This window comes from Lactuca serriola, chromosome 6 (assembly GCF_051521515.1).
Source record: "Lactuca serriola cultivar US96UC23 chromosome 6, Lser_US96UC23_V15, whole genome shotgun sequence".
Lineage (NCBI taxonomy): Eukaryota > Viridiplantae > Streptophyta > Magnoliopsida > Asterales > Asteraceae > Lactuca > Lactuca serriola.
Window position 1 is genome coordinate 161,979,145 of NC_136413.1, and position 23,856 is coordinate 162,003,000.

The 23,856-nt window shown below is 35.6% G+C and overlaps 1 protein-coding gene across 1 annotated transcript; it reads left to right on the plus strand.

The window, feature by feature from the left end:
* The first annotated feature begins 3,381 nt into the window (after positions 1-3,381).
* Positions 3,382-7,954, plus strand: GATA26 (GATA transcription factor 26). Its single transcript, XM_079004988.1, has 8 exons — positions 3,382-3,900; positions 4,765-5,208; positions 5,911-6,307; positions 6,391-6,457; positions 6,543-6,646; positions 6,728-6,905; positions 7,013-7,133; positions 7,440-7,954. Exons 1-8 carry the CDS (start codon positions 3,861-3,863, stop codon positions 7,730-7,732), a joined length of 1,644 nt encoding a protein of 547 aa, XP_078861114.1. The 5' UTR covers positions 3,382-3,860; the 3' UTR covers positions 7,733-7,954.
* Positions 7,955-23,856: the final 15,902 nt, after the last annotated feature.

Genomic DNA, 23,856 nt, shown 5'->3' on the forward strand with positions numbered 1-23,856 from the left:
GTTGGGGAAGATTATTTAGATCTGGGCCTTTCATGTTATGGTGTTGGGCCTTAGGCATTGGTCAAATTAGACCAGGGGTAAAATGATCATTTTACCCTAAGATGGATTATTAGTTTTTGATTAAGTGTTATTGTGGTAATGATAACTCGGGGAGTCGTCGGAGCTACCGCTAGAGATTTCCTACCGTGAGATTTTGCTTTCAGCTTTACGAGGCGAGTTACCTTCCTGTAGGAGTGTGTCGAAGGCACCAATGCCGGCCCACTTGTAGTTGTTTTATGGTAGAGATGATTGTTTTCGTGATAATTTTCTGGTATGTCATTACCTGTTATGATTTATGTGCTTATTGCTATGTTATTATGTGGTAGTGGTAAGGGGTGAAATAGTCCTCGTAACCGATTGAAATAAATCAGAGGGTAGGTCCGACACCCAGATATGCCTGGCAGGGTAGGTCGAGCACCCATATATGCTTGACAAGGTAGGTCAGGTACCCAGATATGACTGACAGGGTAGACCGAGCACCTAGATATGCCTGACAATGTATGATTATGTGGTATAATGGGGGAACTCACTAAGCTTTCTGCTTACAGATTTCAATTTTGGTTTTAGATACCTCTTCTTCAAAGGGGAAGGAGCCGGCATGATTGCAGCACATCACACCATTATTTCTGCACATGGAATTCTTGGGAGATATACTCTGATGATGTTTTATTGTGACACTTTTTGATTATTCACATTTGGTTTTGCTATGGAATGACACACTGAATGTTTTTAATACTAATGGTTCATTTATTACTTATTTAAAAATGAAATTTTTGGCCTTAATTTTTGGGATGTTACAAGTCTATCCGGTCCATCCGGGGTTTCTTGGCCTTTTAGTCTACGATGGTCCGCCTCAACCCAACCGCACATAACATGTCGACGTATACATAACCGAATTACATATAAACCTTGTATACCATAACAACATATCGATATAAAACATTACTGGGTTTGTTAACTGACAACACAAAACAGTACGGTCTCAAGCCACCCACACTACGATGACATATGCAACAAATAAACATATATCAAGAAAACGGATAACAGGCAGATCCATAGATCACTAAGCATAACATCATCCTACATACCAGGATACAGATCTAACAGATCACTACAACATGGTAACATACTATCATATAACATGATATCTATTCTAATGGGTCGGCCTTGGTGCCTTTGACCTATAAGTACATTGAGGAAAACTCACCTTACAGACTGGATAAAAGCTGATGAGGTCCCGACTCCGAATCTTAGCTCTAACCGTCACTTATCCAACCAAATGGCCAATCACAATCAAAATCCCAAAATACCCTTAGGCCAAACTTGGTCAAAGTCGAAGTCAAACTGATCAAATCAACTGAGTCAACCCAATCGAGTTACCATAGAGTGAGTACGTGGGGCGTACTCTAAAAGTACACTGGGCGTACTTGAATGATGACCACCATCGGGGTGGTTGACCCCGTACGTGATGCGTACTCCAACTACGCAAGGCATACTCCCAAATGCACGATTCCTTCATTAAGAGCTTAATGACTTAAGCTCTCACGTCCATCTTTTAGATCCATGGCTAAAATACCCTCAAGAGTCATAAAGTTTCCAACTTTATGATTTTGCATGTCCATTAAGTGCTTAACTCAACTTCTTAATCCATTAAGACCTTCTAAATGATGTATAGAGTAAAACCAACCATTTAGAACCCATTTTTATGACTCAAGACCCTCCCGAAGGTCTGAAAGGACGACTTAATGGGTCAAGAACATGCTATGATCATGAATCACCATTTTGGGACCAAAAAGTGACTTAAAAGAGCAAGAATCTAGATATTCATGATAGAGAGGTAAAGTTGCAAGCTTTATACCTTCAAGATGTTGCAAACCAAGTAGAAATCACAGATCCAAAGTACTCTCAACTCCAAGATCTTCTCACCACCTTCTCCTTTCTTCAAAACTACTTCAAAACTCTCTTAAAGATGCCTAAATATGAGCCAAAGCCCTAAAAATTATGGTTTGCATGCTTGACACGTACACCTTGCGTACAGATGTACACCTAGCGTACTAAGGTGCGCCCTGATACGCTCAACGTACATACATACGTATGGCGTACTCCCCCAAAACCCAACTTTACCAAAATACCGCAATGACCCTATCACTATTCCATTTACTTAGGGACCAATACACAATAAATCTCATTATAAGGTTCAACAATGCAAGTGTCTCAAAACCAGATGTTACACAAGGTACATAATTCTTAGTCTTCATTTGTAGCAGTTTTTTGTGTCTTTGTGGCTTAAATTCAATGAACATGGATTTGTAATGCTATATCATGATCAACATTTTTTTAAATGCTTTCGTGTTAGGGATGTCAAAAAGTCCCGTGAGGGTCCCGTCCCGTTTGGGGGAATTTTTTTAAAAAAATCGGGGGCGGGGGCAAGGTTAACCCCTGTTTTAATTTCGGGGGCGATGGTGGGGGTAGATAATCCCGTTTCGAAACCTCCATGGGGACCCCGTTAATAAATTACACATATATTTACATATACTAATTATATAAATTAAATAAACAAAACCATGATTTTGAGCTTCCAAAATTCATCAAAAAACATGTTTTTAAGTTTTTAGTATAATGTGTTTAAGATGCCATAACTTTTTTATTTTTAATATGTAAAATTCTGCTATAAATAATTATTTGTTATCTCAAAAATAACTTATTTTAGCCTAAATAACAACTTCTTTTAGTACAAAAAAAGTCAGCCCAAAATCAATCGGGGGCGAGGACGGGGGTCGTAAAGGGGATTCGGGGGCGGGGGCAGGGATGGGGACGGGGGAACGAGGGTTTTTCGGGGGCGGGGGATGCATTCCCCGTCCCGTTTGCCCCCGTTGACATCCCTATTTCATATACTTTGGATCATCATTAACAAACATAATTTTGTTTATAATTTTGAAACATTTTTATTTAAAATGGTGAAGGTATGATATACCTCTTGTTTATAGTATTTATTAATGTGACAAAACATCACATCTTTATATAATAAAATCATTTATATTGTAACAAAATAATAGCTACTAGGGTAGTATCTTTTAAGAGAATTGAAATTTTAAAGTTTAAAATTCATAAATATTGTACCCAAAATACCTAATAAAAGGCTATTTTTATTTACAGTTTTTGATATAATTTTCTAGTTTTTAACAAAACAAAGAAAAGTCAACATTATTTTCCAATGACTTCATCTAATCTCCATTATGGGTGGTAACATAAAATAATTAAATACATTAATAAATAATAAAAATTAATATAAAAGCAAAAGAAAAAGAAAGCTGAAACATTTACTTCGTATACAATACAAGAAGGGAGAAGAAGTGAGGGTCATACACACACGCACAAAACACAACTTCTCTCTCTTTCTTTCTCTCTCTCCCCTCGCCATTTTCACCTTCCTTTCCCAACCATTTATTAGATTCCTTCCCATAAGTCTCTTCTTTTTCTTCTTCCATTGGATTATTGTGCAGATGCTCATGTTCTTATGAAACAAAGAACCCATCTAAAAATCCTCTTTTTTCCCAATAATTTTGCTTTACTTTATGTGGAGTTTTAAAAGAAATTAAGCCCTCTTTTTCTTCTGGGAGTGTTTCTGGGGATTTCTTCAAATCTTCATAAGAACTCATCTAATACCCAGTTGAATTTTATAAATAATATTTCTGGGTTAAAATATTTGTCGAAAAATATGGCTTTTCTTTGCAGGGATTAGCTCATTTTCATTTTTCTTTTTCAATTGGGTATTTATTTTGATTTTCTAAGTTTAAGAGAAAAAACAAAATTGTTCAGAGATGGGGAAGCAAGGACCTTGCTATCACTGTGGTGTTACAAGTGAGTTTTTTCATTTGAAGGAAGTGGATTTTCCCTTTGTTGGGACTTTGATTTACTAAATAAAACTGAGATTTCTTTTGCTGTTTTCTTTGTTTTCTATTTGCTCAGATTAGTTTCTGAGATCGTGCTTGACAATACGCATATGCTCGTTAGGTCTAAAGTTGTATAAAATTACCTGGAAATTTAACAACAATTATTGATAAAATATATGATTGTTATGCTAATTATTGTCTGTTTCTGAAAATTTTTTAAGTTATCATCAGAAATACGATTAATTATTCCAGTCTTTGGCAGCTTCAGATTGCCTTTGAATGTTGAACACGAGAAATGGTAGAAATTTTCAGTCTGATTTATCAGAATTCGATGTTTGACTTCTTGAAAACTTTATTGAAATTACAGAGCAGCCTCCCTTTAAATACCTTCTCGTCTAGACTCTAGTCAGTACTTTTATTGCTTGATTTTACTTCAAATTCTAATGTCAACTCCCAATTGAATCCGCTAAATGCACATAACCTGTTTGATAAATTGCCTCTGAATGACTGAACTTGCTTCATTGTTTAATATCAAACAGCCATTCTATCTGTTTTCCAAATTGAAATTCTATCATTCTTTGTGCATTTGATAATTCTAACTAATGCACATTCCCTCATCATGAATACACAACATTACTTTGTTACATTTGGTGTTTTTATGAATCATTTAGCTTATTTAAATCCATAAAATGATTTCAAACCAATCATCTTTGTAGTCCTTGGGTATACATATAGAAGCTATCTGGGATTGTTGGATTGTTACATTAGCTCTTATAATGTTATATTAAAATGGGATATAAGTTTTTTTTTTAATAGTTTTAAAAAATTACAGGCACCCCACTGTGGCGAAACGGGCCACCTGACAAGCCTATATTGTGCAACGCGTGTGGATCCCGTTGGAGAACTAAAGGATCACTTGTAAACTACACCCCACTTCATGCAAGATCTGAGCCTGATGATTTTGAGGATCATAGAGTTTCAAGAGTGAAAACTATATCTATTAAGAACAAAGAGGCAAAACTACTTAAAAGAAAACCAAATTATGACAATGTAGTAGGCGGCGGCACCGCTAGCTTTATGCTTGGCAGCGGTAGTGGTGGTGGTGGTGGTGGTGGTAGTGGCGGTGGTGGTGGTGGGTTTGGATATGATCACCATAACCAAGGTTTTCGCAAAGGCTTTGATGAAGATACAAGCAATAGATCAAGCTCTGGCTCTGCTATATCCAACTCTGATGGCTATATGCAGCTTGGCAGTGCAGATGCTAGTGATTTAACAGGTTTGTTACTTTTTTTTACAAGATTTGTAGTCTTTTTTTGTAGAAAACTTATAAAGGTTTGAAAAATTTACAAATTGATTATAAATTGTTATGTATGACATGACATGGACAGACAGTCTTGTACTGTGTTTGGTGTGCATTGGACTAGAACCGAGCCTGATGTCAAATAGCACAAAATTTGCATCTTTTTGTTTCACCCATAAAAAGTGGAACAAGATGGGAGGGTGACTCGCTCTCGATCTCATGTCTGTACAAAAGACGTAAATGCCCTTCGTATTCTCATCATAGAAAATAGCCCTGCAAAGCTTGTTCCATCACACAAATGCAGCCGTAAGGCTGCATTTGTTACACGGGACTAGACAAGCTTTCTAGGGCTATTTTTTATGATGAGGATACGAAGGGCATTTATGTCTTTTGCACAGACAAGAGATCGGGCGCGAGTTACCCTCTCATCTTGTTCCACTTTTTATGGATGAAACAAAAAGATGCAAATTTTGTCCTATTTGACATCAGTCTCACGGTTCTAGTCCAATGCACAGCCAACGCAGTACAAGACTGTCTGTTCATGTCATGTGTCATGTATGGCAAAAAAGTAAAAAAAAAAAAAAGAACTTAATTTAAGAGATTTGAAGATTTGTACTTTCAAAGTGATAAATTATTGCATCTTTAAGATTTATGTTTTCATCTTTTTTTTTTTTTCAGGTCCATCTCAATCATCAATAGTGTGGGACACAATGGTACCTTCAAGAAAGAGGACATGTATTAACCGCTTAAAACAATCACCTGTTGAAAAACTCACCAAAGATCTACACACCATCTTACATGAACAACAATCTTATTTTTCTGGATCATCAGAAGAAGATTTAATCTTTGAAAGTGACACTCCAATGGTGTCTGTTGAAATTGGACATGGTAGTGTTCTTATGCGTCACCCAAACTCAACAACTCGTGAAGAAGAATCTGAAGCAAGTTCTCTTTCTGTTGATACTAAAAATGAAGCTTATTCACGCATAACTTCCTTTCCTGTATATAATGTTAACAAAAATGGTAACTTTTCAAGTCGCCCTAAAAACCCCATCACTCAAGATCATGCCAATAGGTAATCTTTAAAATTATTTCAATCTTTAATACAATTTGAGCATCTTTTTTTATAAATTTACATACTTTTGTTATTGATTATAGGGATAATGACGACAAGTTTCAGATACTCATGAACCATAATTCTCCACTTTGCAAAATAGATCTAAAAGTAAGTTAAATTCCCTAATTTCATGTTTGTTTTACAATATTTTCGATACAAAAAACCAAATATTTATAAATTCAACATCTTGCAGGATGTTATAAACTTTGAGGAGTTCACAAATCATATGACGAATGATGAACAACAAAGATTGCTCAAGTATTTAACTCCTGTTGACACTGTTCAAGTCCCCAATAGGTTTGAATCTTATCTTGTAAAACTTTAGATTAAAAATAATATTAAAGAGATTGTAAAAAGTTTTTATTGTCAAATTTACAGCCTCAAAAGCATGTTTGATAGCCCACAGTTTAAGGAGAACCTATCTTCCTTCCAGAAGCTTCTGGAAGAAGGGGTTTTTGATCTTTCACTGAAAAATGAAAATGGTAGGAGTTTGAAGAAGCTTGCTCTTTGTAATGCAATGAAATCTGAATGGGTGGAGAAATATAATATGGTCCAGGTTTGAATTTGTATAAAAATGAAAACTTTATGATACCCATGTTGTAAAAATCGAATCTTGTTGAGTAAATGATTACTAATTTCATGTTTGTTTTGTTTTTTTTGAAGGATACAAAGTGTAAATATGATAATGGAGGATCTGTAGTTGGTGGAGGGCGTAATGGTATGATACCTGGTCATTCTGTAAATATAAAGAGATTGCGAGACGCCCAATTCCAACCGTATCAAGGTTAGATTTGTCTTTTGTGTTTGTTTGTGGATTCCGTCGGAATTGGAATTCAAGATTCCATTCCGTGGTGTGTTTGGTTGCCAAATGGATGGAATTCAATTCCATGTTTGATAGAGAAAAATTCAGTTCCATTTTTTCTTTTTCATTAAAAGAACAAAATAATTAATTATGAGAGTTCTTAAAAGCTCATTATTGTAAGTGATATCTTAAGTTTTTCATTTTGTGGGGTCTGATGTCATCTTTGTTTATTTTTATATTTGAGTAATTGGGACCCACACCAACAAAACCTATGATTGAATTTTTCAGGACCAAAGACAACAATGAAGAGCCCAAAAAGGACATCAATGAAAGCAAGCTATGAACAACAACAAAAGGAGATACTTGACAATGATGCCCCTGGATTCAGTCCAAGAAGCCTATTTGCATTACCACCTGATAACACCTCCCTCATGCTTGATTCTTTCAAATATGCAGATGAAAATTGTGATCAAGATTTATTACTTGATGTCCCTTCACACACATCTTTCCCTCAAGCAGAATTACTCAGGCCAACTTCAACTAGTAGTAGCTCAATATATCAAAACTTTGGTGGGCCCTAACAAAGTTTCTAGGGTTTTATTAGGTGACACTCTTGTGACTTTTTTTTTTTTTTTTTTTTTTTTAATTACTTTTACTACTACTACTACTATGGTAAAAATATCCAAAGACCATTGTAAAACTTTGTAGCCTCTGTATAAGTCCGTTAGCATTGTGGTACTTGAATAACTTGCTATCGTGACTTTGTTGGTTTATATGCTTGGGTGCTACGCTACATTTGCAAACACGATTTTTTTTTTTTTTTTTTTTTTTTTTTGAAATTTTGCATCAAATCCCAAACATTAAAAAGTCTGCAAACTAAGATTATATCTTTATGCTTTGCGTTTTTTTGGCTTTGTTTGGGTTCTTTTTGTATGTGATCTCATCACAAAAGATTGTAATATAAAAAGGTTTAGACTTGATATGCAACTTTGAAATTACTATTATCTAACCTTGTGGGACCCGTTGAAAAATATTGATTAGGTCCTAGGGTTCGTAATCCGTTTGTTGATTTGGAAATTAGGGTTTGGTTTAGGTATGTGTTTGGTTTTGTTTTTATGTGGGTAGGATTTAATTGTGGTGTTGACACCTTTAGAAGAGGTAATGACTTTTTGTTGCTTGTTTTTTGTATTTTAGTATTGATTAGGTTATGCCTAAATATTGTGGAGTTGTTAACTTGTTGTGCTGATGTTGTTTTCCAATAATAGGCATATATAACTTTAATTAATTGGTCATCTTCATTGTCACACATCCTTGTTATTGGTTTTAGAGTCTTTTCTAAAAATCTTGTATGGATAAAAAGTTTGGTAGATGATGTATGTCTGGAGATCGAAGTATGTGTTGTATATATAAAGTATGAATAAAAAAGGGTTTGGTAAAATGTCTTAGGTAAAAATTATGTTCTTAATGCGTAAAGTTTAAATTGTGTATGTATTAAATCCATCAACTAAAAACATTCATTTTATCCTATTTGATATAACTCTTGGATACGTGTATTTTTCTATATGCCTTTATGCTAAGCTTTTGCTTATCTAGACGACCTTACCATGGGTTCTTTCTTTTCTTCTTTTAGATGCAAGTTTAAAATATTTGATTTTTAAGGTATTATCATCTAAAAAGGAGTTAAGTATCATTAGACCTAATTGCTTTTTTAATGTTATGGTGGAAATATGAGAGTAAGATGGCATATTTGAGTGTTTTGACTATGTGGGAAGCATGTGAATTAGGTTTGAAAGCTAGTGCTCTATTGCTTGATTGATAGTGATGAGATCTTTACCTACAACCATACAAAAGTGATAAAAGGGGAAAAAAAGAGCCCAAAAGCTTTCTTTATATTCATTTTCTATTATATGCAAGCCTATCAATGGACAACTTTACTCAAGAAATAGCTTTTATAGGATCATATGAAACACTAGAGCTAAGTGTAGCCATATATATTTGGCAAAAATTATTTAAGAAATTGTCATGGTGTTCTTGTTTTAATAATATTTCACCATCATGATGTCAAATCATTACATAGTGGTATATAGTGTTCAACTCTATCGTTTGCATACATACCCTAAAGATGCATATTTTGTTAAAATAGACAACTTAGGTCGGTTTGTGTTGTGGACCCAACACTTGGGTATTAATTATCATATAATAGAGTAGAAAAAAAATAGATTGTTACAAGAAAAATAAAATCATTGTTAAATATTACTCTACTACAAACAAACACACCATCAAATATAGTTTTCAAAATTCATGTTCAAAATTCAAAAACCTATCTCAAAAATAGAACTTTTATCTAAATACATACCTAATACAAAGATATATTAAGTTCTTGAAAAAGATAGCATCATGACAGTTTCTGGGATGCAAGCTAAAATCTTGAAAGCATGATGGGAGTTATTTTTGTCTTTGAATTTTCATAAAAAATAGAAATTCAAACGTTTCCATTGGTATGTTTTGATCTTAATGATGTTATCTTTATGCTTTTGGGTTCTATTAGACATCATGTAGCTCATATACCATCAAAAGGGACATTTTCACAAACACCTTATGTGCATTGTTCACTGAAGAATTGGTCAACCACACTACAAAAGCTTCTGTTACCCAGTTTTCGATTTCAATCTCATTAACCCCACATCACGCAATCATTATCCTCCAAATCAAAAACCCGATTCTCTTCCGAAATCCCAAGATAAACCAAAATTCCAAATCCTCTGTTTTACGCGCCTCCCACTCACAACCGTCGCATCTCCTTGACCTCAGCCCCACCGCCGCACCGCCCAACCGTTTCTTTTCCGATCAACAACTTTCGTCTTCTCGGCAGGAGCTGACTGTCAACAGCGGAATTCTAAGAATGAACGCGTCGCTAGGAATTAGGTAAGCAAAAAAATCAGCTATGATTCCGGTTAGGTATGATCGGTGAAGAAAATGGGTGTTCTGCGTTTACAGTTTTCGATTATCCGGTTTCTTCCTCTGATATTTTTGACTAATGCTCTCGTTTTTAAAGATCAGTTTTTCCCGCCAAATTTCGTTGGGTAGTGTCTTCATGAGCAGGTACTTTCCCGCCTTTTATATCGTCATGCAAAAAGCAAAATATAATATTTTCAGTTAGCCCCCTTTATTTACGAAAATGTTACATATGTAGCAAAATTACAAAATGATAACAAAATATCAACAACTTTTTATCTACTTGATACTTAAATTCTTATAATTATAATATATGTATTATATTTGTTTAATCTTCGTTTAATTATTTAATATGAATAATCATCAATAGCTTAAATAAATTACAGATTCTCATTATATTGTTTTTTTTTCTTGTGTCACGTTCAAAGTTATCCATTTAGATTTATTAATTTTTTTCCGTGTTATTAAAATTAGAAAATTTTAAAAATTACAATTGAATTTGTTCTTGGTTTGACAAAAATTTAGATTTCATTAGCTAATAAAACGTTGCTAACCTGGTTCGTTTCTATATATATTATTTAATATGAAACCAAGATATCAATAATTTAGGGGTTTTATTAAAGAAGCAAAGGAAAATGGACCAGAAACAGATTTTTTCTAAAACAAATCACAATCAATGGCAATTATATTTAGATTTGATTTGGCGAACATAGTAGCTAGTTGTGTGCTTTCTGGCGGATGTGTTATCACAACTTATTATATTTTTACTATCACTTCACGTGACATCATTTCTTTCCGCCTCATAAAATCAATAGGAAACTAGACAAGGAATCCCGCTTTGCGAGGTATGGATTTGGACAGCTTCGATCATTTTGGCCACTTCGTGCTTGTTATCGATAGAAAGGATTACATAGTAATTTGGAGTGAACATAAAGACTGTAACATAATAGTTTTTAAGATAATAAATAAAAAAGAAACCTGACCACACCTAATTGTGAAATAGTATAACCGTGGCAAGAAAATATGTTGAACAAGGGGTTTGATTATAAATTTTCAAGTAAATCAATAATTAAACTACCAAGATAAATTGTATGTAAATGGGTCACTTCGGATACTTTGGTTTAGCAAAATCAAGGATAATTATTTAAGTGCAAAAATTATTCATTTCGTCTAGATCAGTAAAATCCACTTACTCATCTAATATTACAAATAAACAAAACAACCAAAATAGGTTAAATGCATGAAATACCAATGCACTTTTGTTGATAAGTTTACAACAACATCTTACTTTCTCTACTCCTTTCGCAAATACATGCAGAAAGAGAAGATAAACTAAAAAATTAAATTAAAAATACTTTAAAACCCATTGAATTTTCAGAGGAATAGTAAATCTCCTTATTAGAAAGAAGAAATAGCGACGTGCTTTTTATAAAAAACCAAAAACGCAAATTTTGCCACGCATAAAATAGCAGCATACATTCATAGTCTTCAGCGCGTACTTCACTGCAATTTAAAAGTGCATATATCATGGGATTGTCTGCATGAAGCTAAAAATGTGAGAGATACCAATGTGCTTTAATTTATATGCCTAATACAACATTCTGATTTCATTAACTTCTATAACAACACTGTCAATCAAAGTTTTCTCTTATTAAGGTATTGATGAAAAGCTTGGCGATTATTTTTTACTTAGTGGTGGTGCAAAGCAAGGTTCTGGGCTTTGGAATTTTGTGATAGTCCTTGCCCAAGCTGAAAAAATTAAGAAAAACTTAACAAATTATCTGATTATGATTATATAGTTGCCTATCAACTCTAGACATAATTTACATGCAACAAAAACAAGAATTGCATTGCGAATCCCAAACATTCGTGATAAAATTTTGGGAAACTTATACGTCAAAAAATGAGGCCATTTTTAGCAATGAAAACCGGTTTATAATTAGATGAGATGAAAGTAGGATGCTATAATAAATTTGTTCTTTTATTCATTTTAACCCTTTATTTTATTCATGTAAGTACATAGTATTTTATACGTTTAACCCTTTCTTTTATTCAAAATTTCAAGAACTACTATTTAAAATTTGATATGACTTTAGAAGTAAATGAAGAAAATGGGACAGAAAAGGTGGAATCAGGCCAAAGGAACAATCTGTATACTGTGGATTTACTGATAACCAAAGACGCGGACGAAGAAAATGGGCTTTTTGATTCTTCTATTTTTTTTCCTTAAAATAAGATACAAAGTGATATGTGTAATGTATTTGTGTAAACTGAAAGATTTAAGGTTATAAAAAAGGTTTGAATTTGAACCTTAGTAACAAAGCTGACTTCCATGAAGATGGGAAAAAAATCATACCTTATAAATAAAACCACATCACCAACTTTAAACCTTTTTCCACCAACAAACATACTCAACCCCGTAGTCAGTAAGTGTTGTTTTGTGTAACGTCCCGACTCTCAGGTATGAGATTTATGGCTTAAAAGACAAATTCTCCTTTGGAACTCGTCGAGTTGATGGCCTCAGAGTCGATGTGTTGGAAGCTCTCAACTCGACGAGTTGTTGAGAAAAACTCGAAGAGTTGATGGCTGCTTATGAAATCCGAATTTTTAGGGTTTTGCACCCTATTTAAAGACCTTATGACTCATTGGTGGCCTCCTTTATCGTCCCCTTAGTCCAGAGAAACCCTAATTTGTGCCTAATCTCTCATTTTGAGTGTGTGTGAGCTTGGAGTGTGATTTTTGGTGCTCTTTTGGAAGGAATTTGAAGCCTGAAGAGGATTGATTCAGAGGAAGGCTTTAGATCCGGAATTTTCATTGTTGTTGCAGTCATTTTAAGGTATAAAGTCGATATCTTGATCATATCCCTTTTCTAGATCTCTTCATTTGAAAGTTTATGGCCATTATTAGCTTAATTTGGGACCATTCTTGGAATGGAGCATGCTTTGAAGCTATGAATTCAGATATGGACATCTCATGGCCTCCATGGACTTAAAGTCGCCAAATTTATCAAGTCTTGGCCCTCATTCCTGCTCTAAGTCCCTTAATAAGCTTTGTTTTAGTGTTTTAGACTCTTGATGCCATGCATGGACGTAAAGTTAGCAACTTTACGTGGTATTTCAGTTCTAAGGGACCAGATATTTGGTTTGTAGCACTAGATTCGATTGGAAATTGGTTGAATGCTTTAAGACTAGGAGAACTCGATGAGTTGCCTAGCCAACTCGGCGAGTTGGTTTGGTTTTTTTTTTCTTGTTTTCTGAGTACTGAAGGAACTCGACGAGTTAATAGATGCACTCTACAAGTTGGGTCCACATGGACTGTTGACCTTAACTATTGACTTGACTTGACTTGGCCATGGTTGACCAAGTTTGACTTTTAGGGCATTTTGGGTATTTGGAGGTATTGATAGAATGGTTATATGGTGGTTATAGGCTATTGAGTCTGGAGCTGAGTCTTGGAGTTGGATTTTACCGGTTTAGCACTACTTGAGAGGTGAGTTTTCCTCACTGTACTTGCGGTTCGAAGGCACCAATGCCGACCCAACGGATTGATATTTTGTTATGCATGTTGCTATGTTGTTATGATTTGTTAGATCGATATCCTGGTAGATAGGATGATGTTATGCTTAGTGGTCTGCTAGATCTGTTTGGTTTCCTGTAGACTGTTATATGATTATTTGTTATATGTGCACATATTTGATTGGTGGTTGAGGCTTCTCTGCTTTGTGCATAAGCCAACAGGCCGAGTCATTCCAACCCGATGGTTGAGGGTCGAGGGTATTCCATCCCTGAGGATGATTGGACCCATAATATGTTGGTATTCCAACTCGATGGTTGAGGGCAAGGTATTCCAACCTGAAGGTTGACTGGACCCAGGCCCAAAAACCATCATGGACCTAATTCTATGAAAGCCCATAATCTATCCAATGCCTAAAGTCAGAAGTCCAATGGCCCAATAAGGCACAAACCCTATAAGGCCCAAAATGGACATCCTGGAGAGTACGCCCTGCGTACCAGAAACGTACGCCCCACATACTCACCCATGAAGCACAACGTACAAGCTATTGATGTATAATACCGATAGTATGTTGATTGTACTCCTATGTACGCCCAACGTACTCATCAAATGCCAAAAATCCATATTAAGTTCTTATTGGATTAAGTCAAGTTGTCTAAACACATATATGGTCCCTAGAAAAGGTCTTAAACCATAAAGTTGCGAACTTTACTCCCTTGCATGCCTTAATGGGACCAAAACCCATTTGTATCCCTCTAAACCCATAATATGAACACCAAACTTAATCAAGACTCACCCAAACCCACCAAGATGACATTTTTATGCACCCACAACCTCAAAAGTGCTAAGATCCAACATTCTATGCTCTTGGAGTAGCTCATACTCATAAAGATGACTCTAAGGTACAAAATAAACCCAAAACATACCCTAGGCTAGATCTAGCACATAGAGTCAACAATTTTTATACTTTATACCTCCTGGAAGTTGATGAAGATGATTAGAGCATGGATCCACAAGCTCCAAGCCAAACAATGCTACCAAAAAGAACTCCTTCTTCTCCATGGCACACCAAAATCACACCAAAAACCTCAAAATGCTCAAATAAAAGCTAGGGTTTTGAATATAGGTTTTAATGGGATGGAGGCTAAAGATAAGAGGGGTTCGAGTGAAGTTAAGATCATTAAATAGGGTCTAACCCTAAATTAGGGTTTGCATGAGACTGGAGTACACCCAGCATACTCCCGATATGAGTACGCCCAACTTTCTCCCAGTACGCCCAACGTACTCCAAGTGATGACCACGATCCTTCTGCCTAGTACGCCCAACGTACACCCTATGTACGCCCAACATACTAGGCTTAGCCTTTAACCCACCAACTTCCAAAGGCCATAACTTCTTCGTTCTAATTCCAATTTCGACGATACTGATATCCACATAATGGTAATGAGAAGCTCTACACTTTTATCAACTCCCCCTTTCCATAAAATTTCCAAACTAAAATATAAATTCATAAAAGGTCTGAACTATCACTTTACCGATATACTCTTGGACTCCAAAACACAAACCGAACTCCCAGATCCTCTAACCCACATTATCCACACTTAAAGGGGTCTATGTCTCTTTCCCAAAGGACCTAAGCCTTAGGATAACCAGTCGTCGGGTCACGACCCCAAATTATGAAACAATTCGAAACAGGGTGTTACAAAAACCATTAAAGTCCTTTGTGCTGATAGAGGAGGATAGTATCTAAATGATGAATTCTTAACTCATATAGAGAGTCATTGAATGATGGGTTTTGAGCACTCTAACAACCTTATGGTGCACATGCAACCCTGGATGCTTTGGATCTATGTTTTCTCTAATTATACATGCAATTTGATTTTCCAAAGCATTCATCCTAACTAGCATACAATTGAACAAAATTAATAGTTAGATAACTTACCTCTTAATAGGACTTGTAGTTCTTGGCCTTCAAAAGATTTAGCACCTCAAATGTGATGCCTCTAATGTGTCGCAAACATCAAGTGCAAAAGGAGGCTTGAGAGAATAAGTTTCTTAGCTCAAAATCAATATCAAACTCTAAGAATGATAGGTGTAACCGATTTTGGCTCTAGGGGTGTCTATTTATAGTGTGGCAAGTGCTAGGGTTACATCCATGCAAACCCTAATGCACCATGACTCGTCATCTTACTTAGGCTCCATGGATTATCCATGTAGGTTTAGCCCACCCAAATAACCATGGATCATTGGCCCACACTATAAGAATCATTGATTTACCAAATCAATCCCTGTATATTTAATTAGTCTCTTTTGATCACTAAATTAATTCCAAATTAATTCTTGATCAATACTAATTAAATAATATGATTTCATATTAAAATATTATACTTGTAATATATTAACAAATCACAAATAACCTTATTCTCAAAAGTCCATCCTATCAATTTGCATTGATGAAGGCAACCCAAAAAGACCATGCTACTCTCGGGTCAAGTACATACCAATTATAGTTATGGGCTTAGACACCTAATCCAACATGGAATTATCTCACAAATCACTCCACCTAGAACACCACAACATAATGGTGTGTCTGAGATGAGGAATCGAACCCTACTTGATATGGTTAGATCTATGATGAGTAGAAGCGCTCTTCCTTTAACCTTTTGGAGTTATGCCTTGCTAACAACACCCCATATCTTGAATATCGCTCCAACCAAGAAAGTAGACAAAACACCTTATGAGATTTAGCATTGGAAGGTTCCATCATTATATTACTTAAGGGTGTGGGGATGTGAAGCTTATGTAAGACAAAAAGCTTCTAACAAATTAGATCCCAGATCTACTAAGTGCATTTTTGTGGGATATCCTAAAGATTGTATAGGATATTACTTCTACAATCCTAGAGAAAATAAAGTATTTATTGCTAGGAAATCTTAATACTAAGAAAGCAAGTTTCTAATGGATGAATCCAGTGGGAGGCATGTGGAACTTGAGGAAGAACCACAATCTAATGCACAAGAGGTTGGCACTAGTACCCAACAAGAAGTTATTGAACATGAACAAGTTATTGATCAGGAACTTAATGAAACATAATGTGTTCGCATATATGGTATAGTTTGTGTAGAACCAAAGAGATATGGATTTCTCATTAATGAGATTTTTCTTGTGGATTCCGATGATCCCATTAACTATAAGAATTCTATGTCAGATTATGAACCCGACAAATGGCTAGAATCCATGAACACTGAGATGCAATCCATGCATGAAAATCAAGTATGGGACTCCGTTGATCTTCATTCTAATAGTGAGACAATAGGGAGTAAGTGGGTTTTTGAGAAGAAAACTGAAATGGATGGAAATCTACACACTTACAAATCCAAACTTGTGGTGAAAGGTTATACACAAACTCATGGTATTGAATATGAGGAAACCTTATCTCCAGTGGCTATGATCAAGTCATAAGGATACTATTTTCCATAACAACATATTATGACTATGAGATATGGCAAATGGATGTCAAAACAGCTTTTCTGTATGGACACTTGTCAAAAGATGTCTACATGGCTCAGCCTGAGGGTTTTCTTGACCCAAAGTATCCTAACAAAGTGTGTAAGCTTAAAAGATCCATTTATGGGTTAAAGAAAGCATCTCGAAGCTGGAACATTCGTTTCAATGAGTAAATCAAAGAATATGGTTTTATCAGAAATGAAGATGAACAATATGTTTATAAGAAAACTAGTGGGAGCAATGTCATATTCCTAGTTCTATATGTAGATGACATATTGCTTATTGGTAATGACATTCCTTCTTTGAAAGGAGTTAAAACATGGCTTGAAAAATGTTTCAAAATGAAAGATATGGATGAAGAAACTTATGTTTTTTCCATAAATATTTGTAGAGATATATCAAGGAGACTTATAGGTTTAAGTCAAAGTGCATACATTGACAAAATCTTGAAAAGGTTCAAGATGGAGAATTCTAAAAGAGGATTCTTGCCAATAATACATGGAACTATATTGAGCTTGTCTCAATGTACTAGCACAAAAGATAAGCTAGAAAGAATGAATGGCATCCCATATGCTTCTGCAACTGGATCCATCATGTATGCCATGTTGTACACGAGACCGGATATATCGTATGCTTTGAGAATGATGAGTAGATACCAAAAAAATCCGGGAGAAGGTCATTGGATTGTTGTTAAGAAGATTCTAAAGTACTTACGAAGAACTAAAGAAATGGTACTCATCTATGGAGGTGTGGAAGAAGATCTTAGTGTAAAGTGTTACACTGATGCTAGTTTCCAAACATATGTAGATGATTCTAAATTGAAATCCGGGTTGTATTTATTATGAATGGAAGGGAAATTTATTGGAAGAGAACCAAGCAAAGCGTAGTCGCATAATATACACAAAATCAGAATACATTGCTGCTTCAGAAGAAACACAAGAATTAGTTTGGATGAAGAAGTTCATTGAAGATCTAGGGGTTGTCCCTTCCATTCAGGATCCGCTAGAGAAATTTTGTGATAATGCGGGTGCCATCGTTTTAGCTAAGGAACCCATATCACATAAGAAAACCAGACACATCCAACGGAGATTTAACTACATTAGAAATATAGTTGAAGAGGGTGATGTTTTTATTTGTAAAGTACATACATATCAAAACGTGACGAACCCATTCACGAAGCCACTACCACCAGTGAAGCATGAGCATCATGTTAGAGCTATCAGGCTTCGTTATTCTAGTGAAAGGATTTGATTTGGATTTAGTTTTTGGATGATTGGAACATTCTAAGCAACAATTATGTAATGAATTTGATATATGGAGATGTGATACTTTTATTAATATTTGTTGTGTTATATATTAGCATGTTTAATCCTTGAATAATACTAATTATTATAAAAGGCCCATAGTCAATCATATTTGTTGGAAAATATGAATTGGATTGGTTAAATTTCACAAGATGAAATTTTCCGAAAGGATTGCAACCTAGTTCATAGATACTTGTTGGGGAACAAATGTTGGACATGACACACTTCAAGATCACTTCATGGATCGTCATCATAAGTGATTCTTGAACAATGTAGTATCTTTGTATCCTTAGACCTGAGATACATATTAGGGACTCAAGTGCGAGGAGTATTATGCTTTAATATGGTTCTTCCATGCTCTTTAACCAGGAACTCATAAGGTCATCGTTAGGTATAATATGATCTGCATAAAAGGCATATGTAGTCAAAGTGGGATTTGTTCCTCTTATATGTTGAGAGTGAGACATCTAAGGCACCTGACTAAAGTTAAACACCAAATGAGAATGATTGTGATCCTTGTCTCATTTTTAACATGATGTTCGTAACAAAGGGATAATTGATACGTCACCTAGTCACATCAATTAAAGTTTTGGGCTTATGGGAATTGAATGTTGTTGAATTACACTTCGTCAGGTGTTGTTAGGGGAAGTGAAATGTTGCTAGACATTCACCATTGTCTATATCCATGTATGATACTATCTTGCACAAGTGGGAGATTGTTGGTTCTATATGCTCAAGAATGATCATAAAACAATATTGCTAATAACATATGATCCGAGAGGATCACACCAATAACAAGTAGACACTTGAATTAATGTTGTAGTATATGAGTTTGATTCGTATTAAAATATTATAACTCTTGATTTTGTTATTCCATGGTAATAATAATAAAAAAAGTGTAATTCATAAGTGTATGAATTATTATAAGTTTGGTACTTATATTGTTTAATTATTAAATGATTTAGTTTGTGTGAGATTTGTTTATTTAATTTAAAGAGTTAGATTAAATAAATAAAACTAACAAATATATGTTTATATATTTGAAAGTCTTTATAAAATATAAAAGCTATTTTCATAAAATAGAAGACTTGGAGTATTAAAGAGGAAAGAGAATGAGTGCTTGACTAACTTTCCATCCTCCTCTCTCTCTCTCTCTCTCTCTCTCTTCATTTTGTGTGTAATCTCCCAAGACCATCTTTATAGATGGTCCAATGCATAAAGAGACTTTTATATTAGTCATGATTGACTCTTACATGTGTTGGATGATTAAAAGAGTGTAAGGCTTTCGTTTTTCCATATGCTTAAGCATATGAAATTTTACTCTCACAAACTCTCTCATTATCTCTCTCTAAGTTGTTACTTGTTGAAAGAAGAGAATACGTACTCTCTTGAACACCAAAAATTCGTTTTTGGGTGTTCAAGCTCAAGAGGTTGTATTATCAAGAGTTGAACTAACATTCATCTAGTGTTGGAGATTGTTGGTGGACTTTCTCTAGAGGGATTCTACTTTGAGTTCTAGCCATCATCATCATCGTTCAAACTCCCACGAGGACCAAAGGACAACAAAGGTTGTTTATCTTATCCTTCTTTGGTTGTTGATTTAAAATCTTGCATGTTCATGTAATGTGATCCTTTGTTGAATTTTATAATGTTCAAGTTTTCCTTAAATGTCTTCTGTTGCAAACTCAAAGTTTTATGCTTTAAACATAATCTTTAACACCATGTTTACATTAGATATATTATTCTAATGATTGTTATGGAATGACGATTATTAGAGAGTCCCAATGTTTTTGGGAGAATCTCTTCAATGACACAATTGTTGCTTACCACACAAAGTTTTCCAAAATGACATTGGATATCTTCAGGATAGGTCTTGTCATTTTCTGGGAAGTGAAAGGTCTTGTTTGGTGGGACATAAGGATGTTCGACATCAAACTGTGGTGGAGATTTCTCACCTATGTTTTATCCATTTGACCAACCCCAATTATAAGTGTTGTCTACAGAACTGTTGTTGACTAAATTTTCAGTTGCTTCACTTTCATTAAATAGTTTTTCTATTAATTTGCTTAAGCATACAATTTCATCTTGGTCTAAATCCCATTGATTGAAAGCAAAATCTAACTGAGTTTCAATAAGCAACCTAGCATCTTTTTCTAGTTTCAGATCTGTTTCTATCATAGTGATTTTAAGCTACTTGTCTTCAAGTCTTCCACTCAAGTGGTACAGCTCTTGGGCCGCTATGTTCTTTTCATCTAAGGCTTTGTTGTAATATTAAAGGACGTCAACACACATTTGATTAAGTTTTTTTAGATATGGTTCACATTCATGCATGTTATAGTTATTTGATTGAGTCATAAGTTTTACCTATTCAACGATGATGATGTTCCATTCTCATGCTATGAAGCAATAGTTCTTCTTTAGTTTTGTAGACCTTTCTTCGGTGTCCTTATTCTTATTTGCAACAAGGCACAACCTGCCTCATATCCTCTTGTTTTCATTTTCATCATCTTCATCTACCGATGACCATACTTGATGGTCTCTTCTTACTTGTGCCACAAAAGCTTTCTCGATTGCTCTCTCCTTGTCTTCAGCCTCCTGAGCCATTGTAAGATAGAATGCTTTGTCTTTTACCACATTATCTTTGTAGTCTTTAGCGAAGTGATTTTCCTTGTGACACTTATAGCATATGAGAACTCCTTTCTTCTTCTTCTCAGTGTCATCTGTGGTGTAAGAAGATTTGTCTTCTTTTGGTGCTTTAGTGGAATTGGTATGTAGCACCTGGTTTTTGGTACATATTCTTTGTGATTAACTCTTTAAATATTTTCATTTTGGTACATGTAGCACCTTGATCTTCTAATTGTTAGATACCATTTTGTTGGAGTTTTAGGGCTTTATGAGCCATTTTAGCTAGCCAACCATGAATGAAAGCATGGTTGGGGATGAGGGTGCGGATCTAGGACCCTTGAAGGGTCACAAAGCAGAAAGAGGGTGCTTTTCCACCCAAGAAAGGCTCCATGCAACTCAAGGGTTTGTTTTAGGACCTTTTGAGCTTAAAGTCCCATGCAAGCACGTAAAGGTTGTAACTTTACGTGCTAGAACGGTCCTAGGAGCATAGATCTATCCTTTGATCAAGAGTTGTGCATCAGAAATCGAAGATCTAGTGAGAATATGCAACAGACGCGGTGATTCCAAGCTTGTGTTCCAAATCAGTTGAGGGTCAAAAGGACCCAGTTGAGTGTGGAAAGGTTTTAGGGAGTCCCGGGGAGTGACCCAACGTTCTGGACTAAGCCATTGTTTGGGATATTCATGGGAATCGGCGAGTGCATGAGCAGACTCGGCGAGTCCAAGGCAATCTTCATATGGATGAAGATGAACTCGACGAGTTGTTCTTATGAATCGGCGAGTCAAGGGCAGGACCTGTTTATCAGATGAAGATGAACTCGACGAGTTGTTCATACAACTCGGCGAGTCGGATGAAGATTCAGTCAATGTTCATTTAGAAGGAAAACTCGTCGAGTCATTGCCTAACTCAATGAGTAGAGTCGGGTATAAGGTCAAATGGAGGGATAGGGACTCGGCGAGTTGGCAAGCCAATTTGGCGAGTCAGGTCAAGTGGAAGTTGACTTTGACCTTGACTTTGACTTGGTAGGGGTAGGATGTTCATTTTACCCTAGGGTCAGTTAGCAGTGTTTGATTAAGTGTGTTGTGGGAAGTGCAGCCGGAGGATTTCCGGAGCAGCGGCAACAGATAGACAGTTCCCGCGTAGATCAACAGCTACTTCGAGGTGAGTTACCTTCCAGTAGCGGTGGGTCTACGGCCACAATGTCGACCCACCAGTAGGAGTTGTATGTTAGATGATTGTCTTTGTGATATCATCTAGGTTTGCTACTACCTGATATGTTATATGTTGGCATGATATGTTATATATGATAGTAGTAGAGTTCGGTTGTTAGGACCGAAGGGTAGGTCAGACACCCCAAATATGTCTGACAGTATGTGATGGTATTTTGTATGCTGGCATGATATGTTATATGTGATAGGGTTAGTAGGAGGGGAATAGTCCCCAAGTTCGGTTGTTAGGACCGAAGGGTAGGTCAGCACCCCATAATAGCTTGACATGGGTAGGTCAGCACCCCAGAATGGCTTGACACGGGTAGGACGGCACCCCAGAATGGCCGCACGGGTAGGTCGGCACCCCAAAATGGTCATACCGGGTCGGTCGGGAACCTCAAAATTGTCCAGCTAATATGTATGCTATATGATTGTATGGTATGTGGTACGATGGGGGAGGGGGAACCCACTAAGCTTCGTGCTTACAGTTTTCAGTTTTGGTTTCAGGTACCTCTTCATCGAAGGGGAAGGAGCTGGCGCGGTAGCGGCACATCATACACACACTGTTTTCCGCTTTATGAACTAGTTCTGGGATTTGTACTCTGATATTGGGTTGTTTTCATATTTTGGATTTCAGACACGATGTATGTTATGAAATGGCTTGATCAGACAATTTTTTATTTACAAATGTTTTCCAAAGTATTGATTTTAAAAAACGAAATTTTTGGGCGTGAAATTTGGGTCGTTACATGGTAAGCATGGTCCTTTTGGGTTGCCTTCACCAGAACAACCTGATAGGATGTATATTTGAGAAAGTGGTTAGTTGTAATTTGTTAATATATTATAAGTATAATATATTAATATGAAATCTTATTTAATTAGTATTGATCAAGAATTAATTTGGAATTAATTTAGTGATCAAAAGAGACTAATTAAATTAACGGGGACTGATTATGTAAATCAATGATATATATATTGTTTGGGCTATTGATCCATGATGGGCTAAGTTTATGTAAGTATTCATGAAGAGTTAGCCCACATGAGATATGGATCATAACCTAAGTGTATGGATTAGGGTTTACCCATGACTCTTGGATTCCTATACTATATATAAGACACCCCGTAGCCTAAAATTGGTGACACTAGTAATCTTGGAGATACTATAGCCGAGTTTTAGTGCCTAGAAGCTCTTTCTCATTATCCTCCAATTGTTGGTGGTGTTTGTGACTTATTAGATGCATCACACTTGAGGTGTTAAGTTCTTAAAGGCCAAAATTCAACAAGATATAACAAGAGGTAATCTTCTAACTTACTTTATGATTCATATGCCAAATTGTATACTAGTTGTAGGCTTCATGCTTTGGAAAATTTTATTGCATGTATAACTAGAGAAAACTTAGATCCAAAGAAATTAGAGTTATATGTGCACCATAGGATGTTGTAGTACATAAAACCCATCGGTGGTATCAGAGCCATGGGTAGTTTTATGTTATATAGATGCATTTGTTAATTGTTTAAAGCTAGAAAAAATTAAATTCTGCACTCTGCCAAGGTGAAATCGGCGAGTCCACTCAAGAAATCGACGAGTTCAGCAG

Excerpts from the sequence above, each read along its gene's own strand:
- GATA26 (XM_079004988.1), top strand. The coding sequence starts at position 3,861 with ATGGGGAAGCAAGGACCTTGCTATCACTGTGGTGTTACAA. Across the intron at positions 5,209-5,910 it reads AGATGCTAGTGATTTAACAG|GTCCATCTCAATCATCAATA; the intron begins GTTTGTTACTTT and ends TTTTTTTTTCAG. Across the intron at positions 6,906-7,012 it reads AGAAATATAATATGGTCCAG|GATACAAAGTGTAAATATGA; the intron begins GTTTGAATTTGT and ends TTTTTTTTGAAG.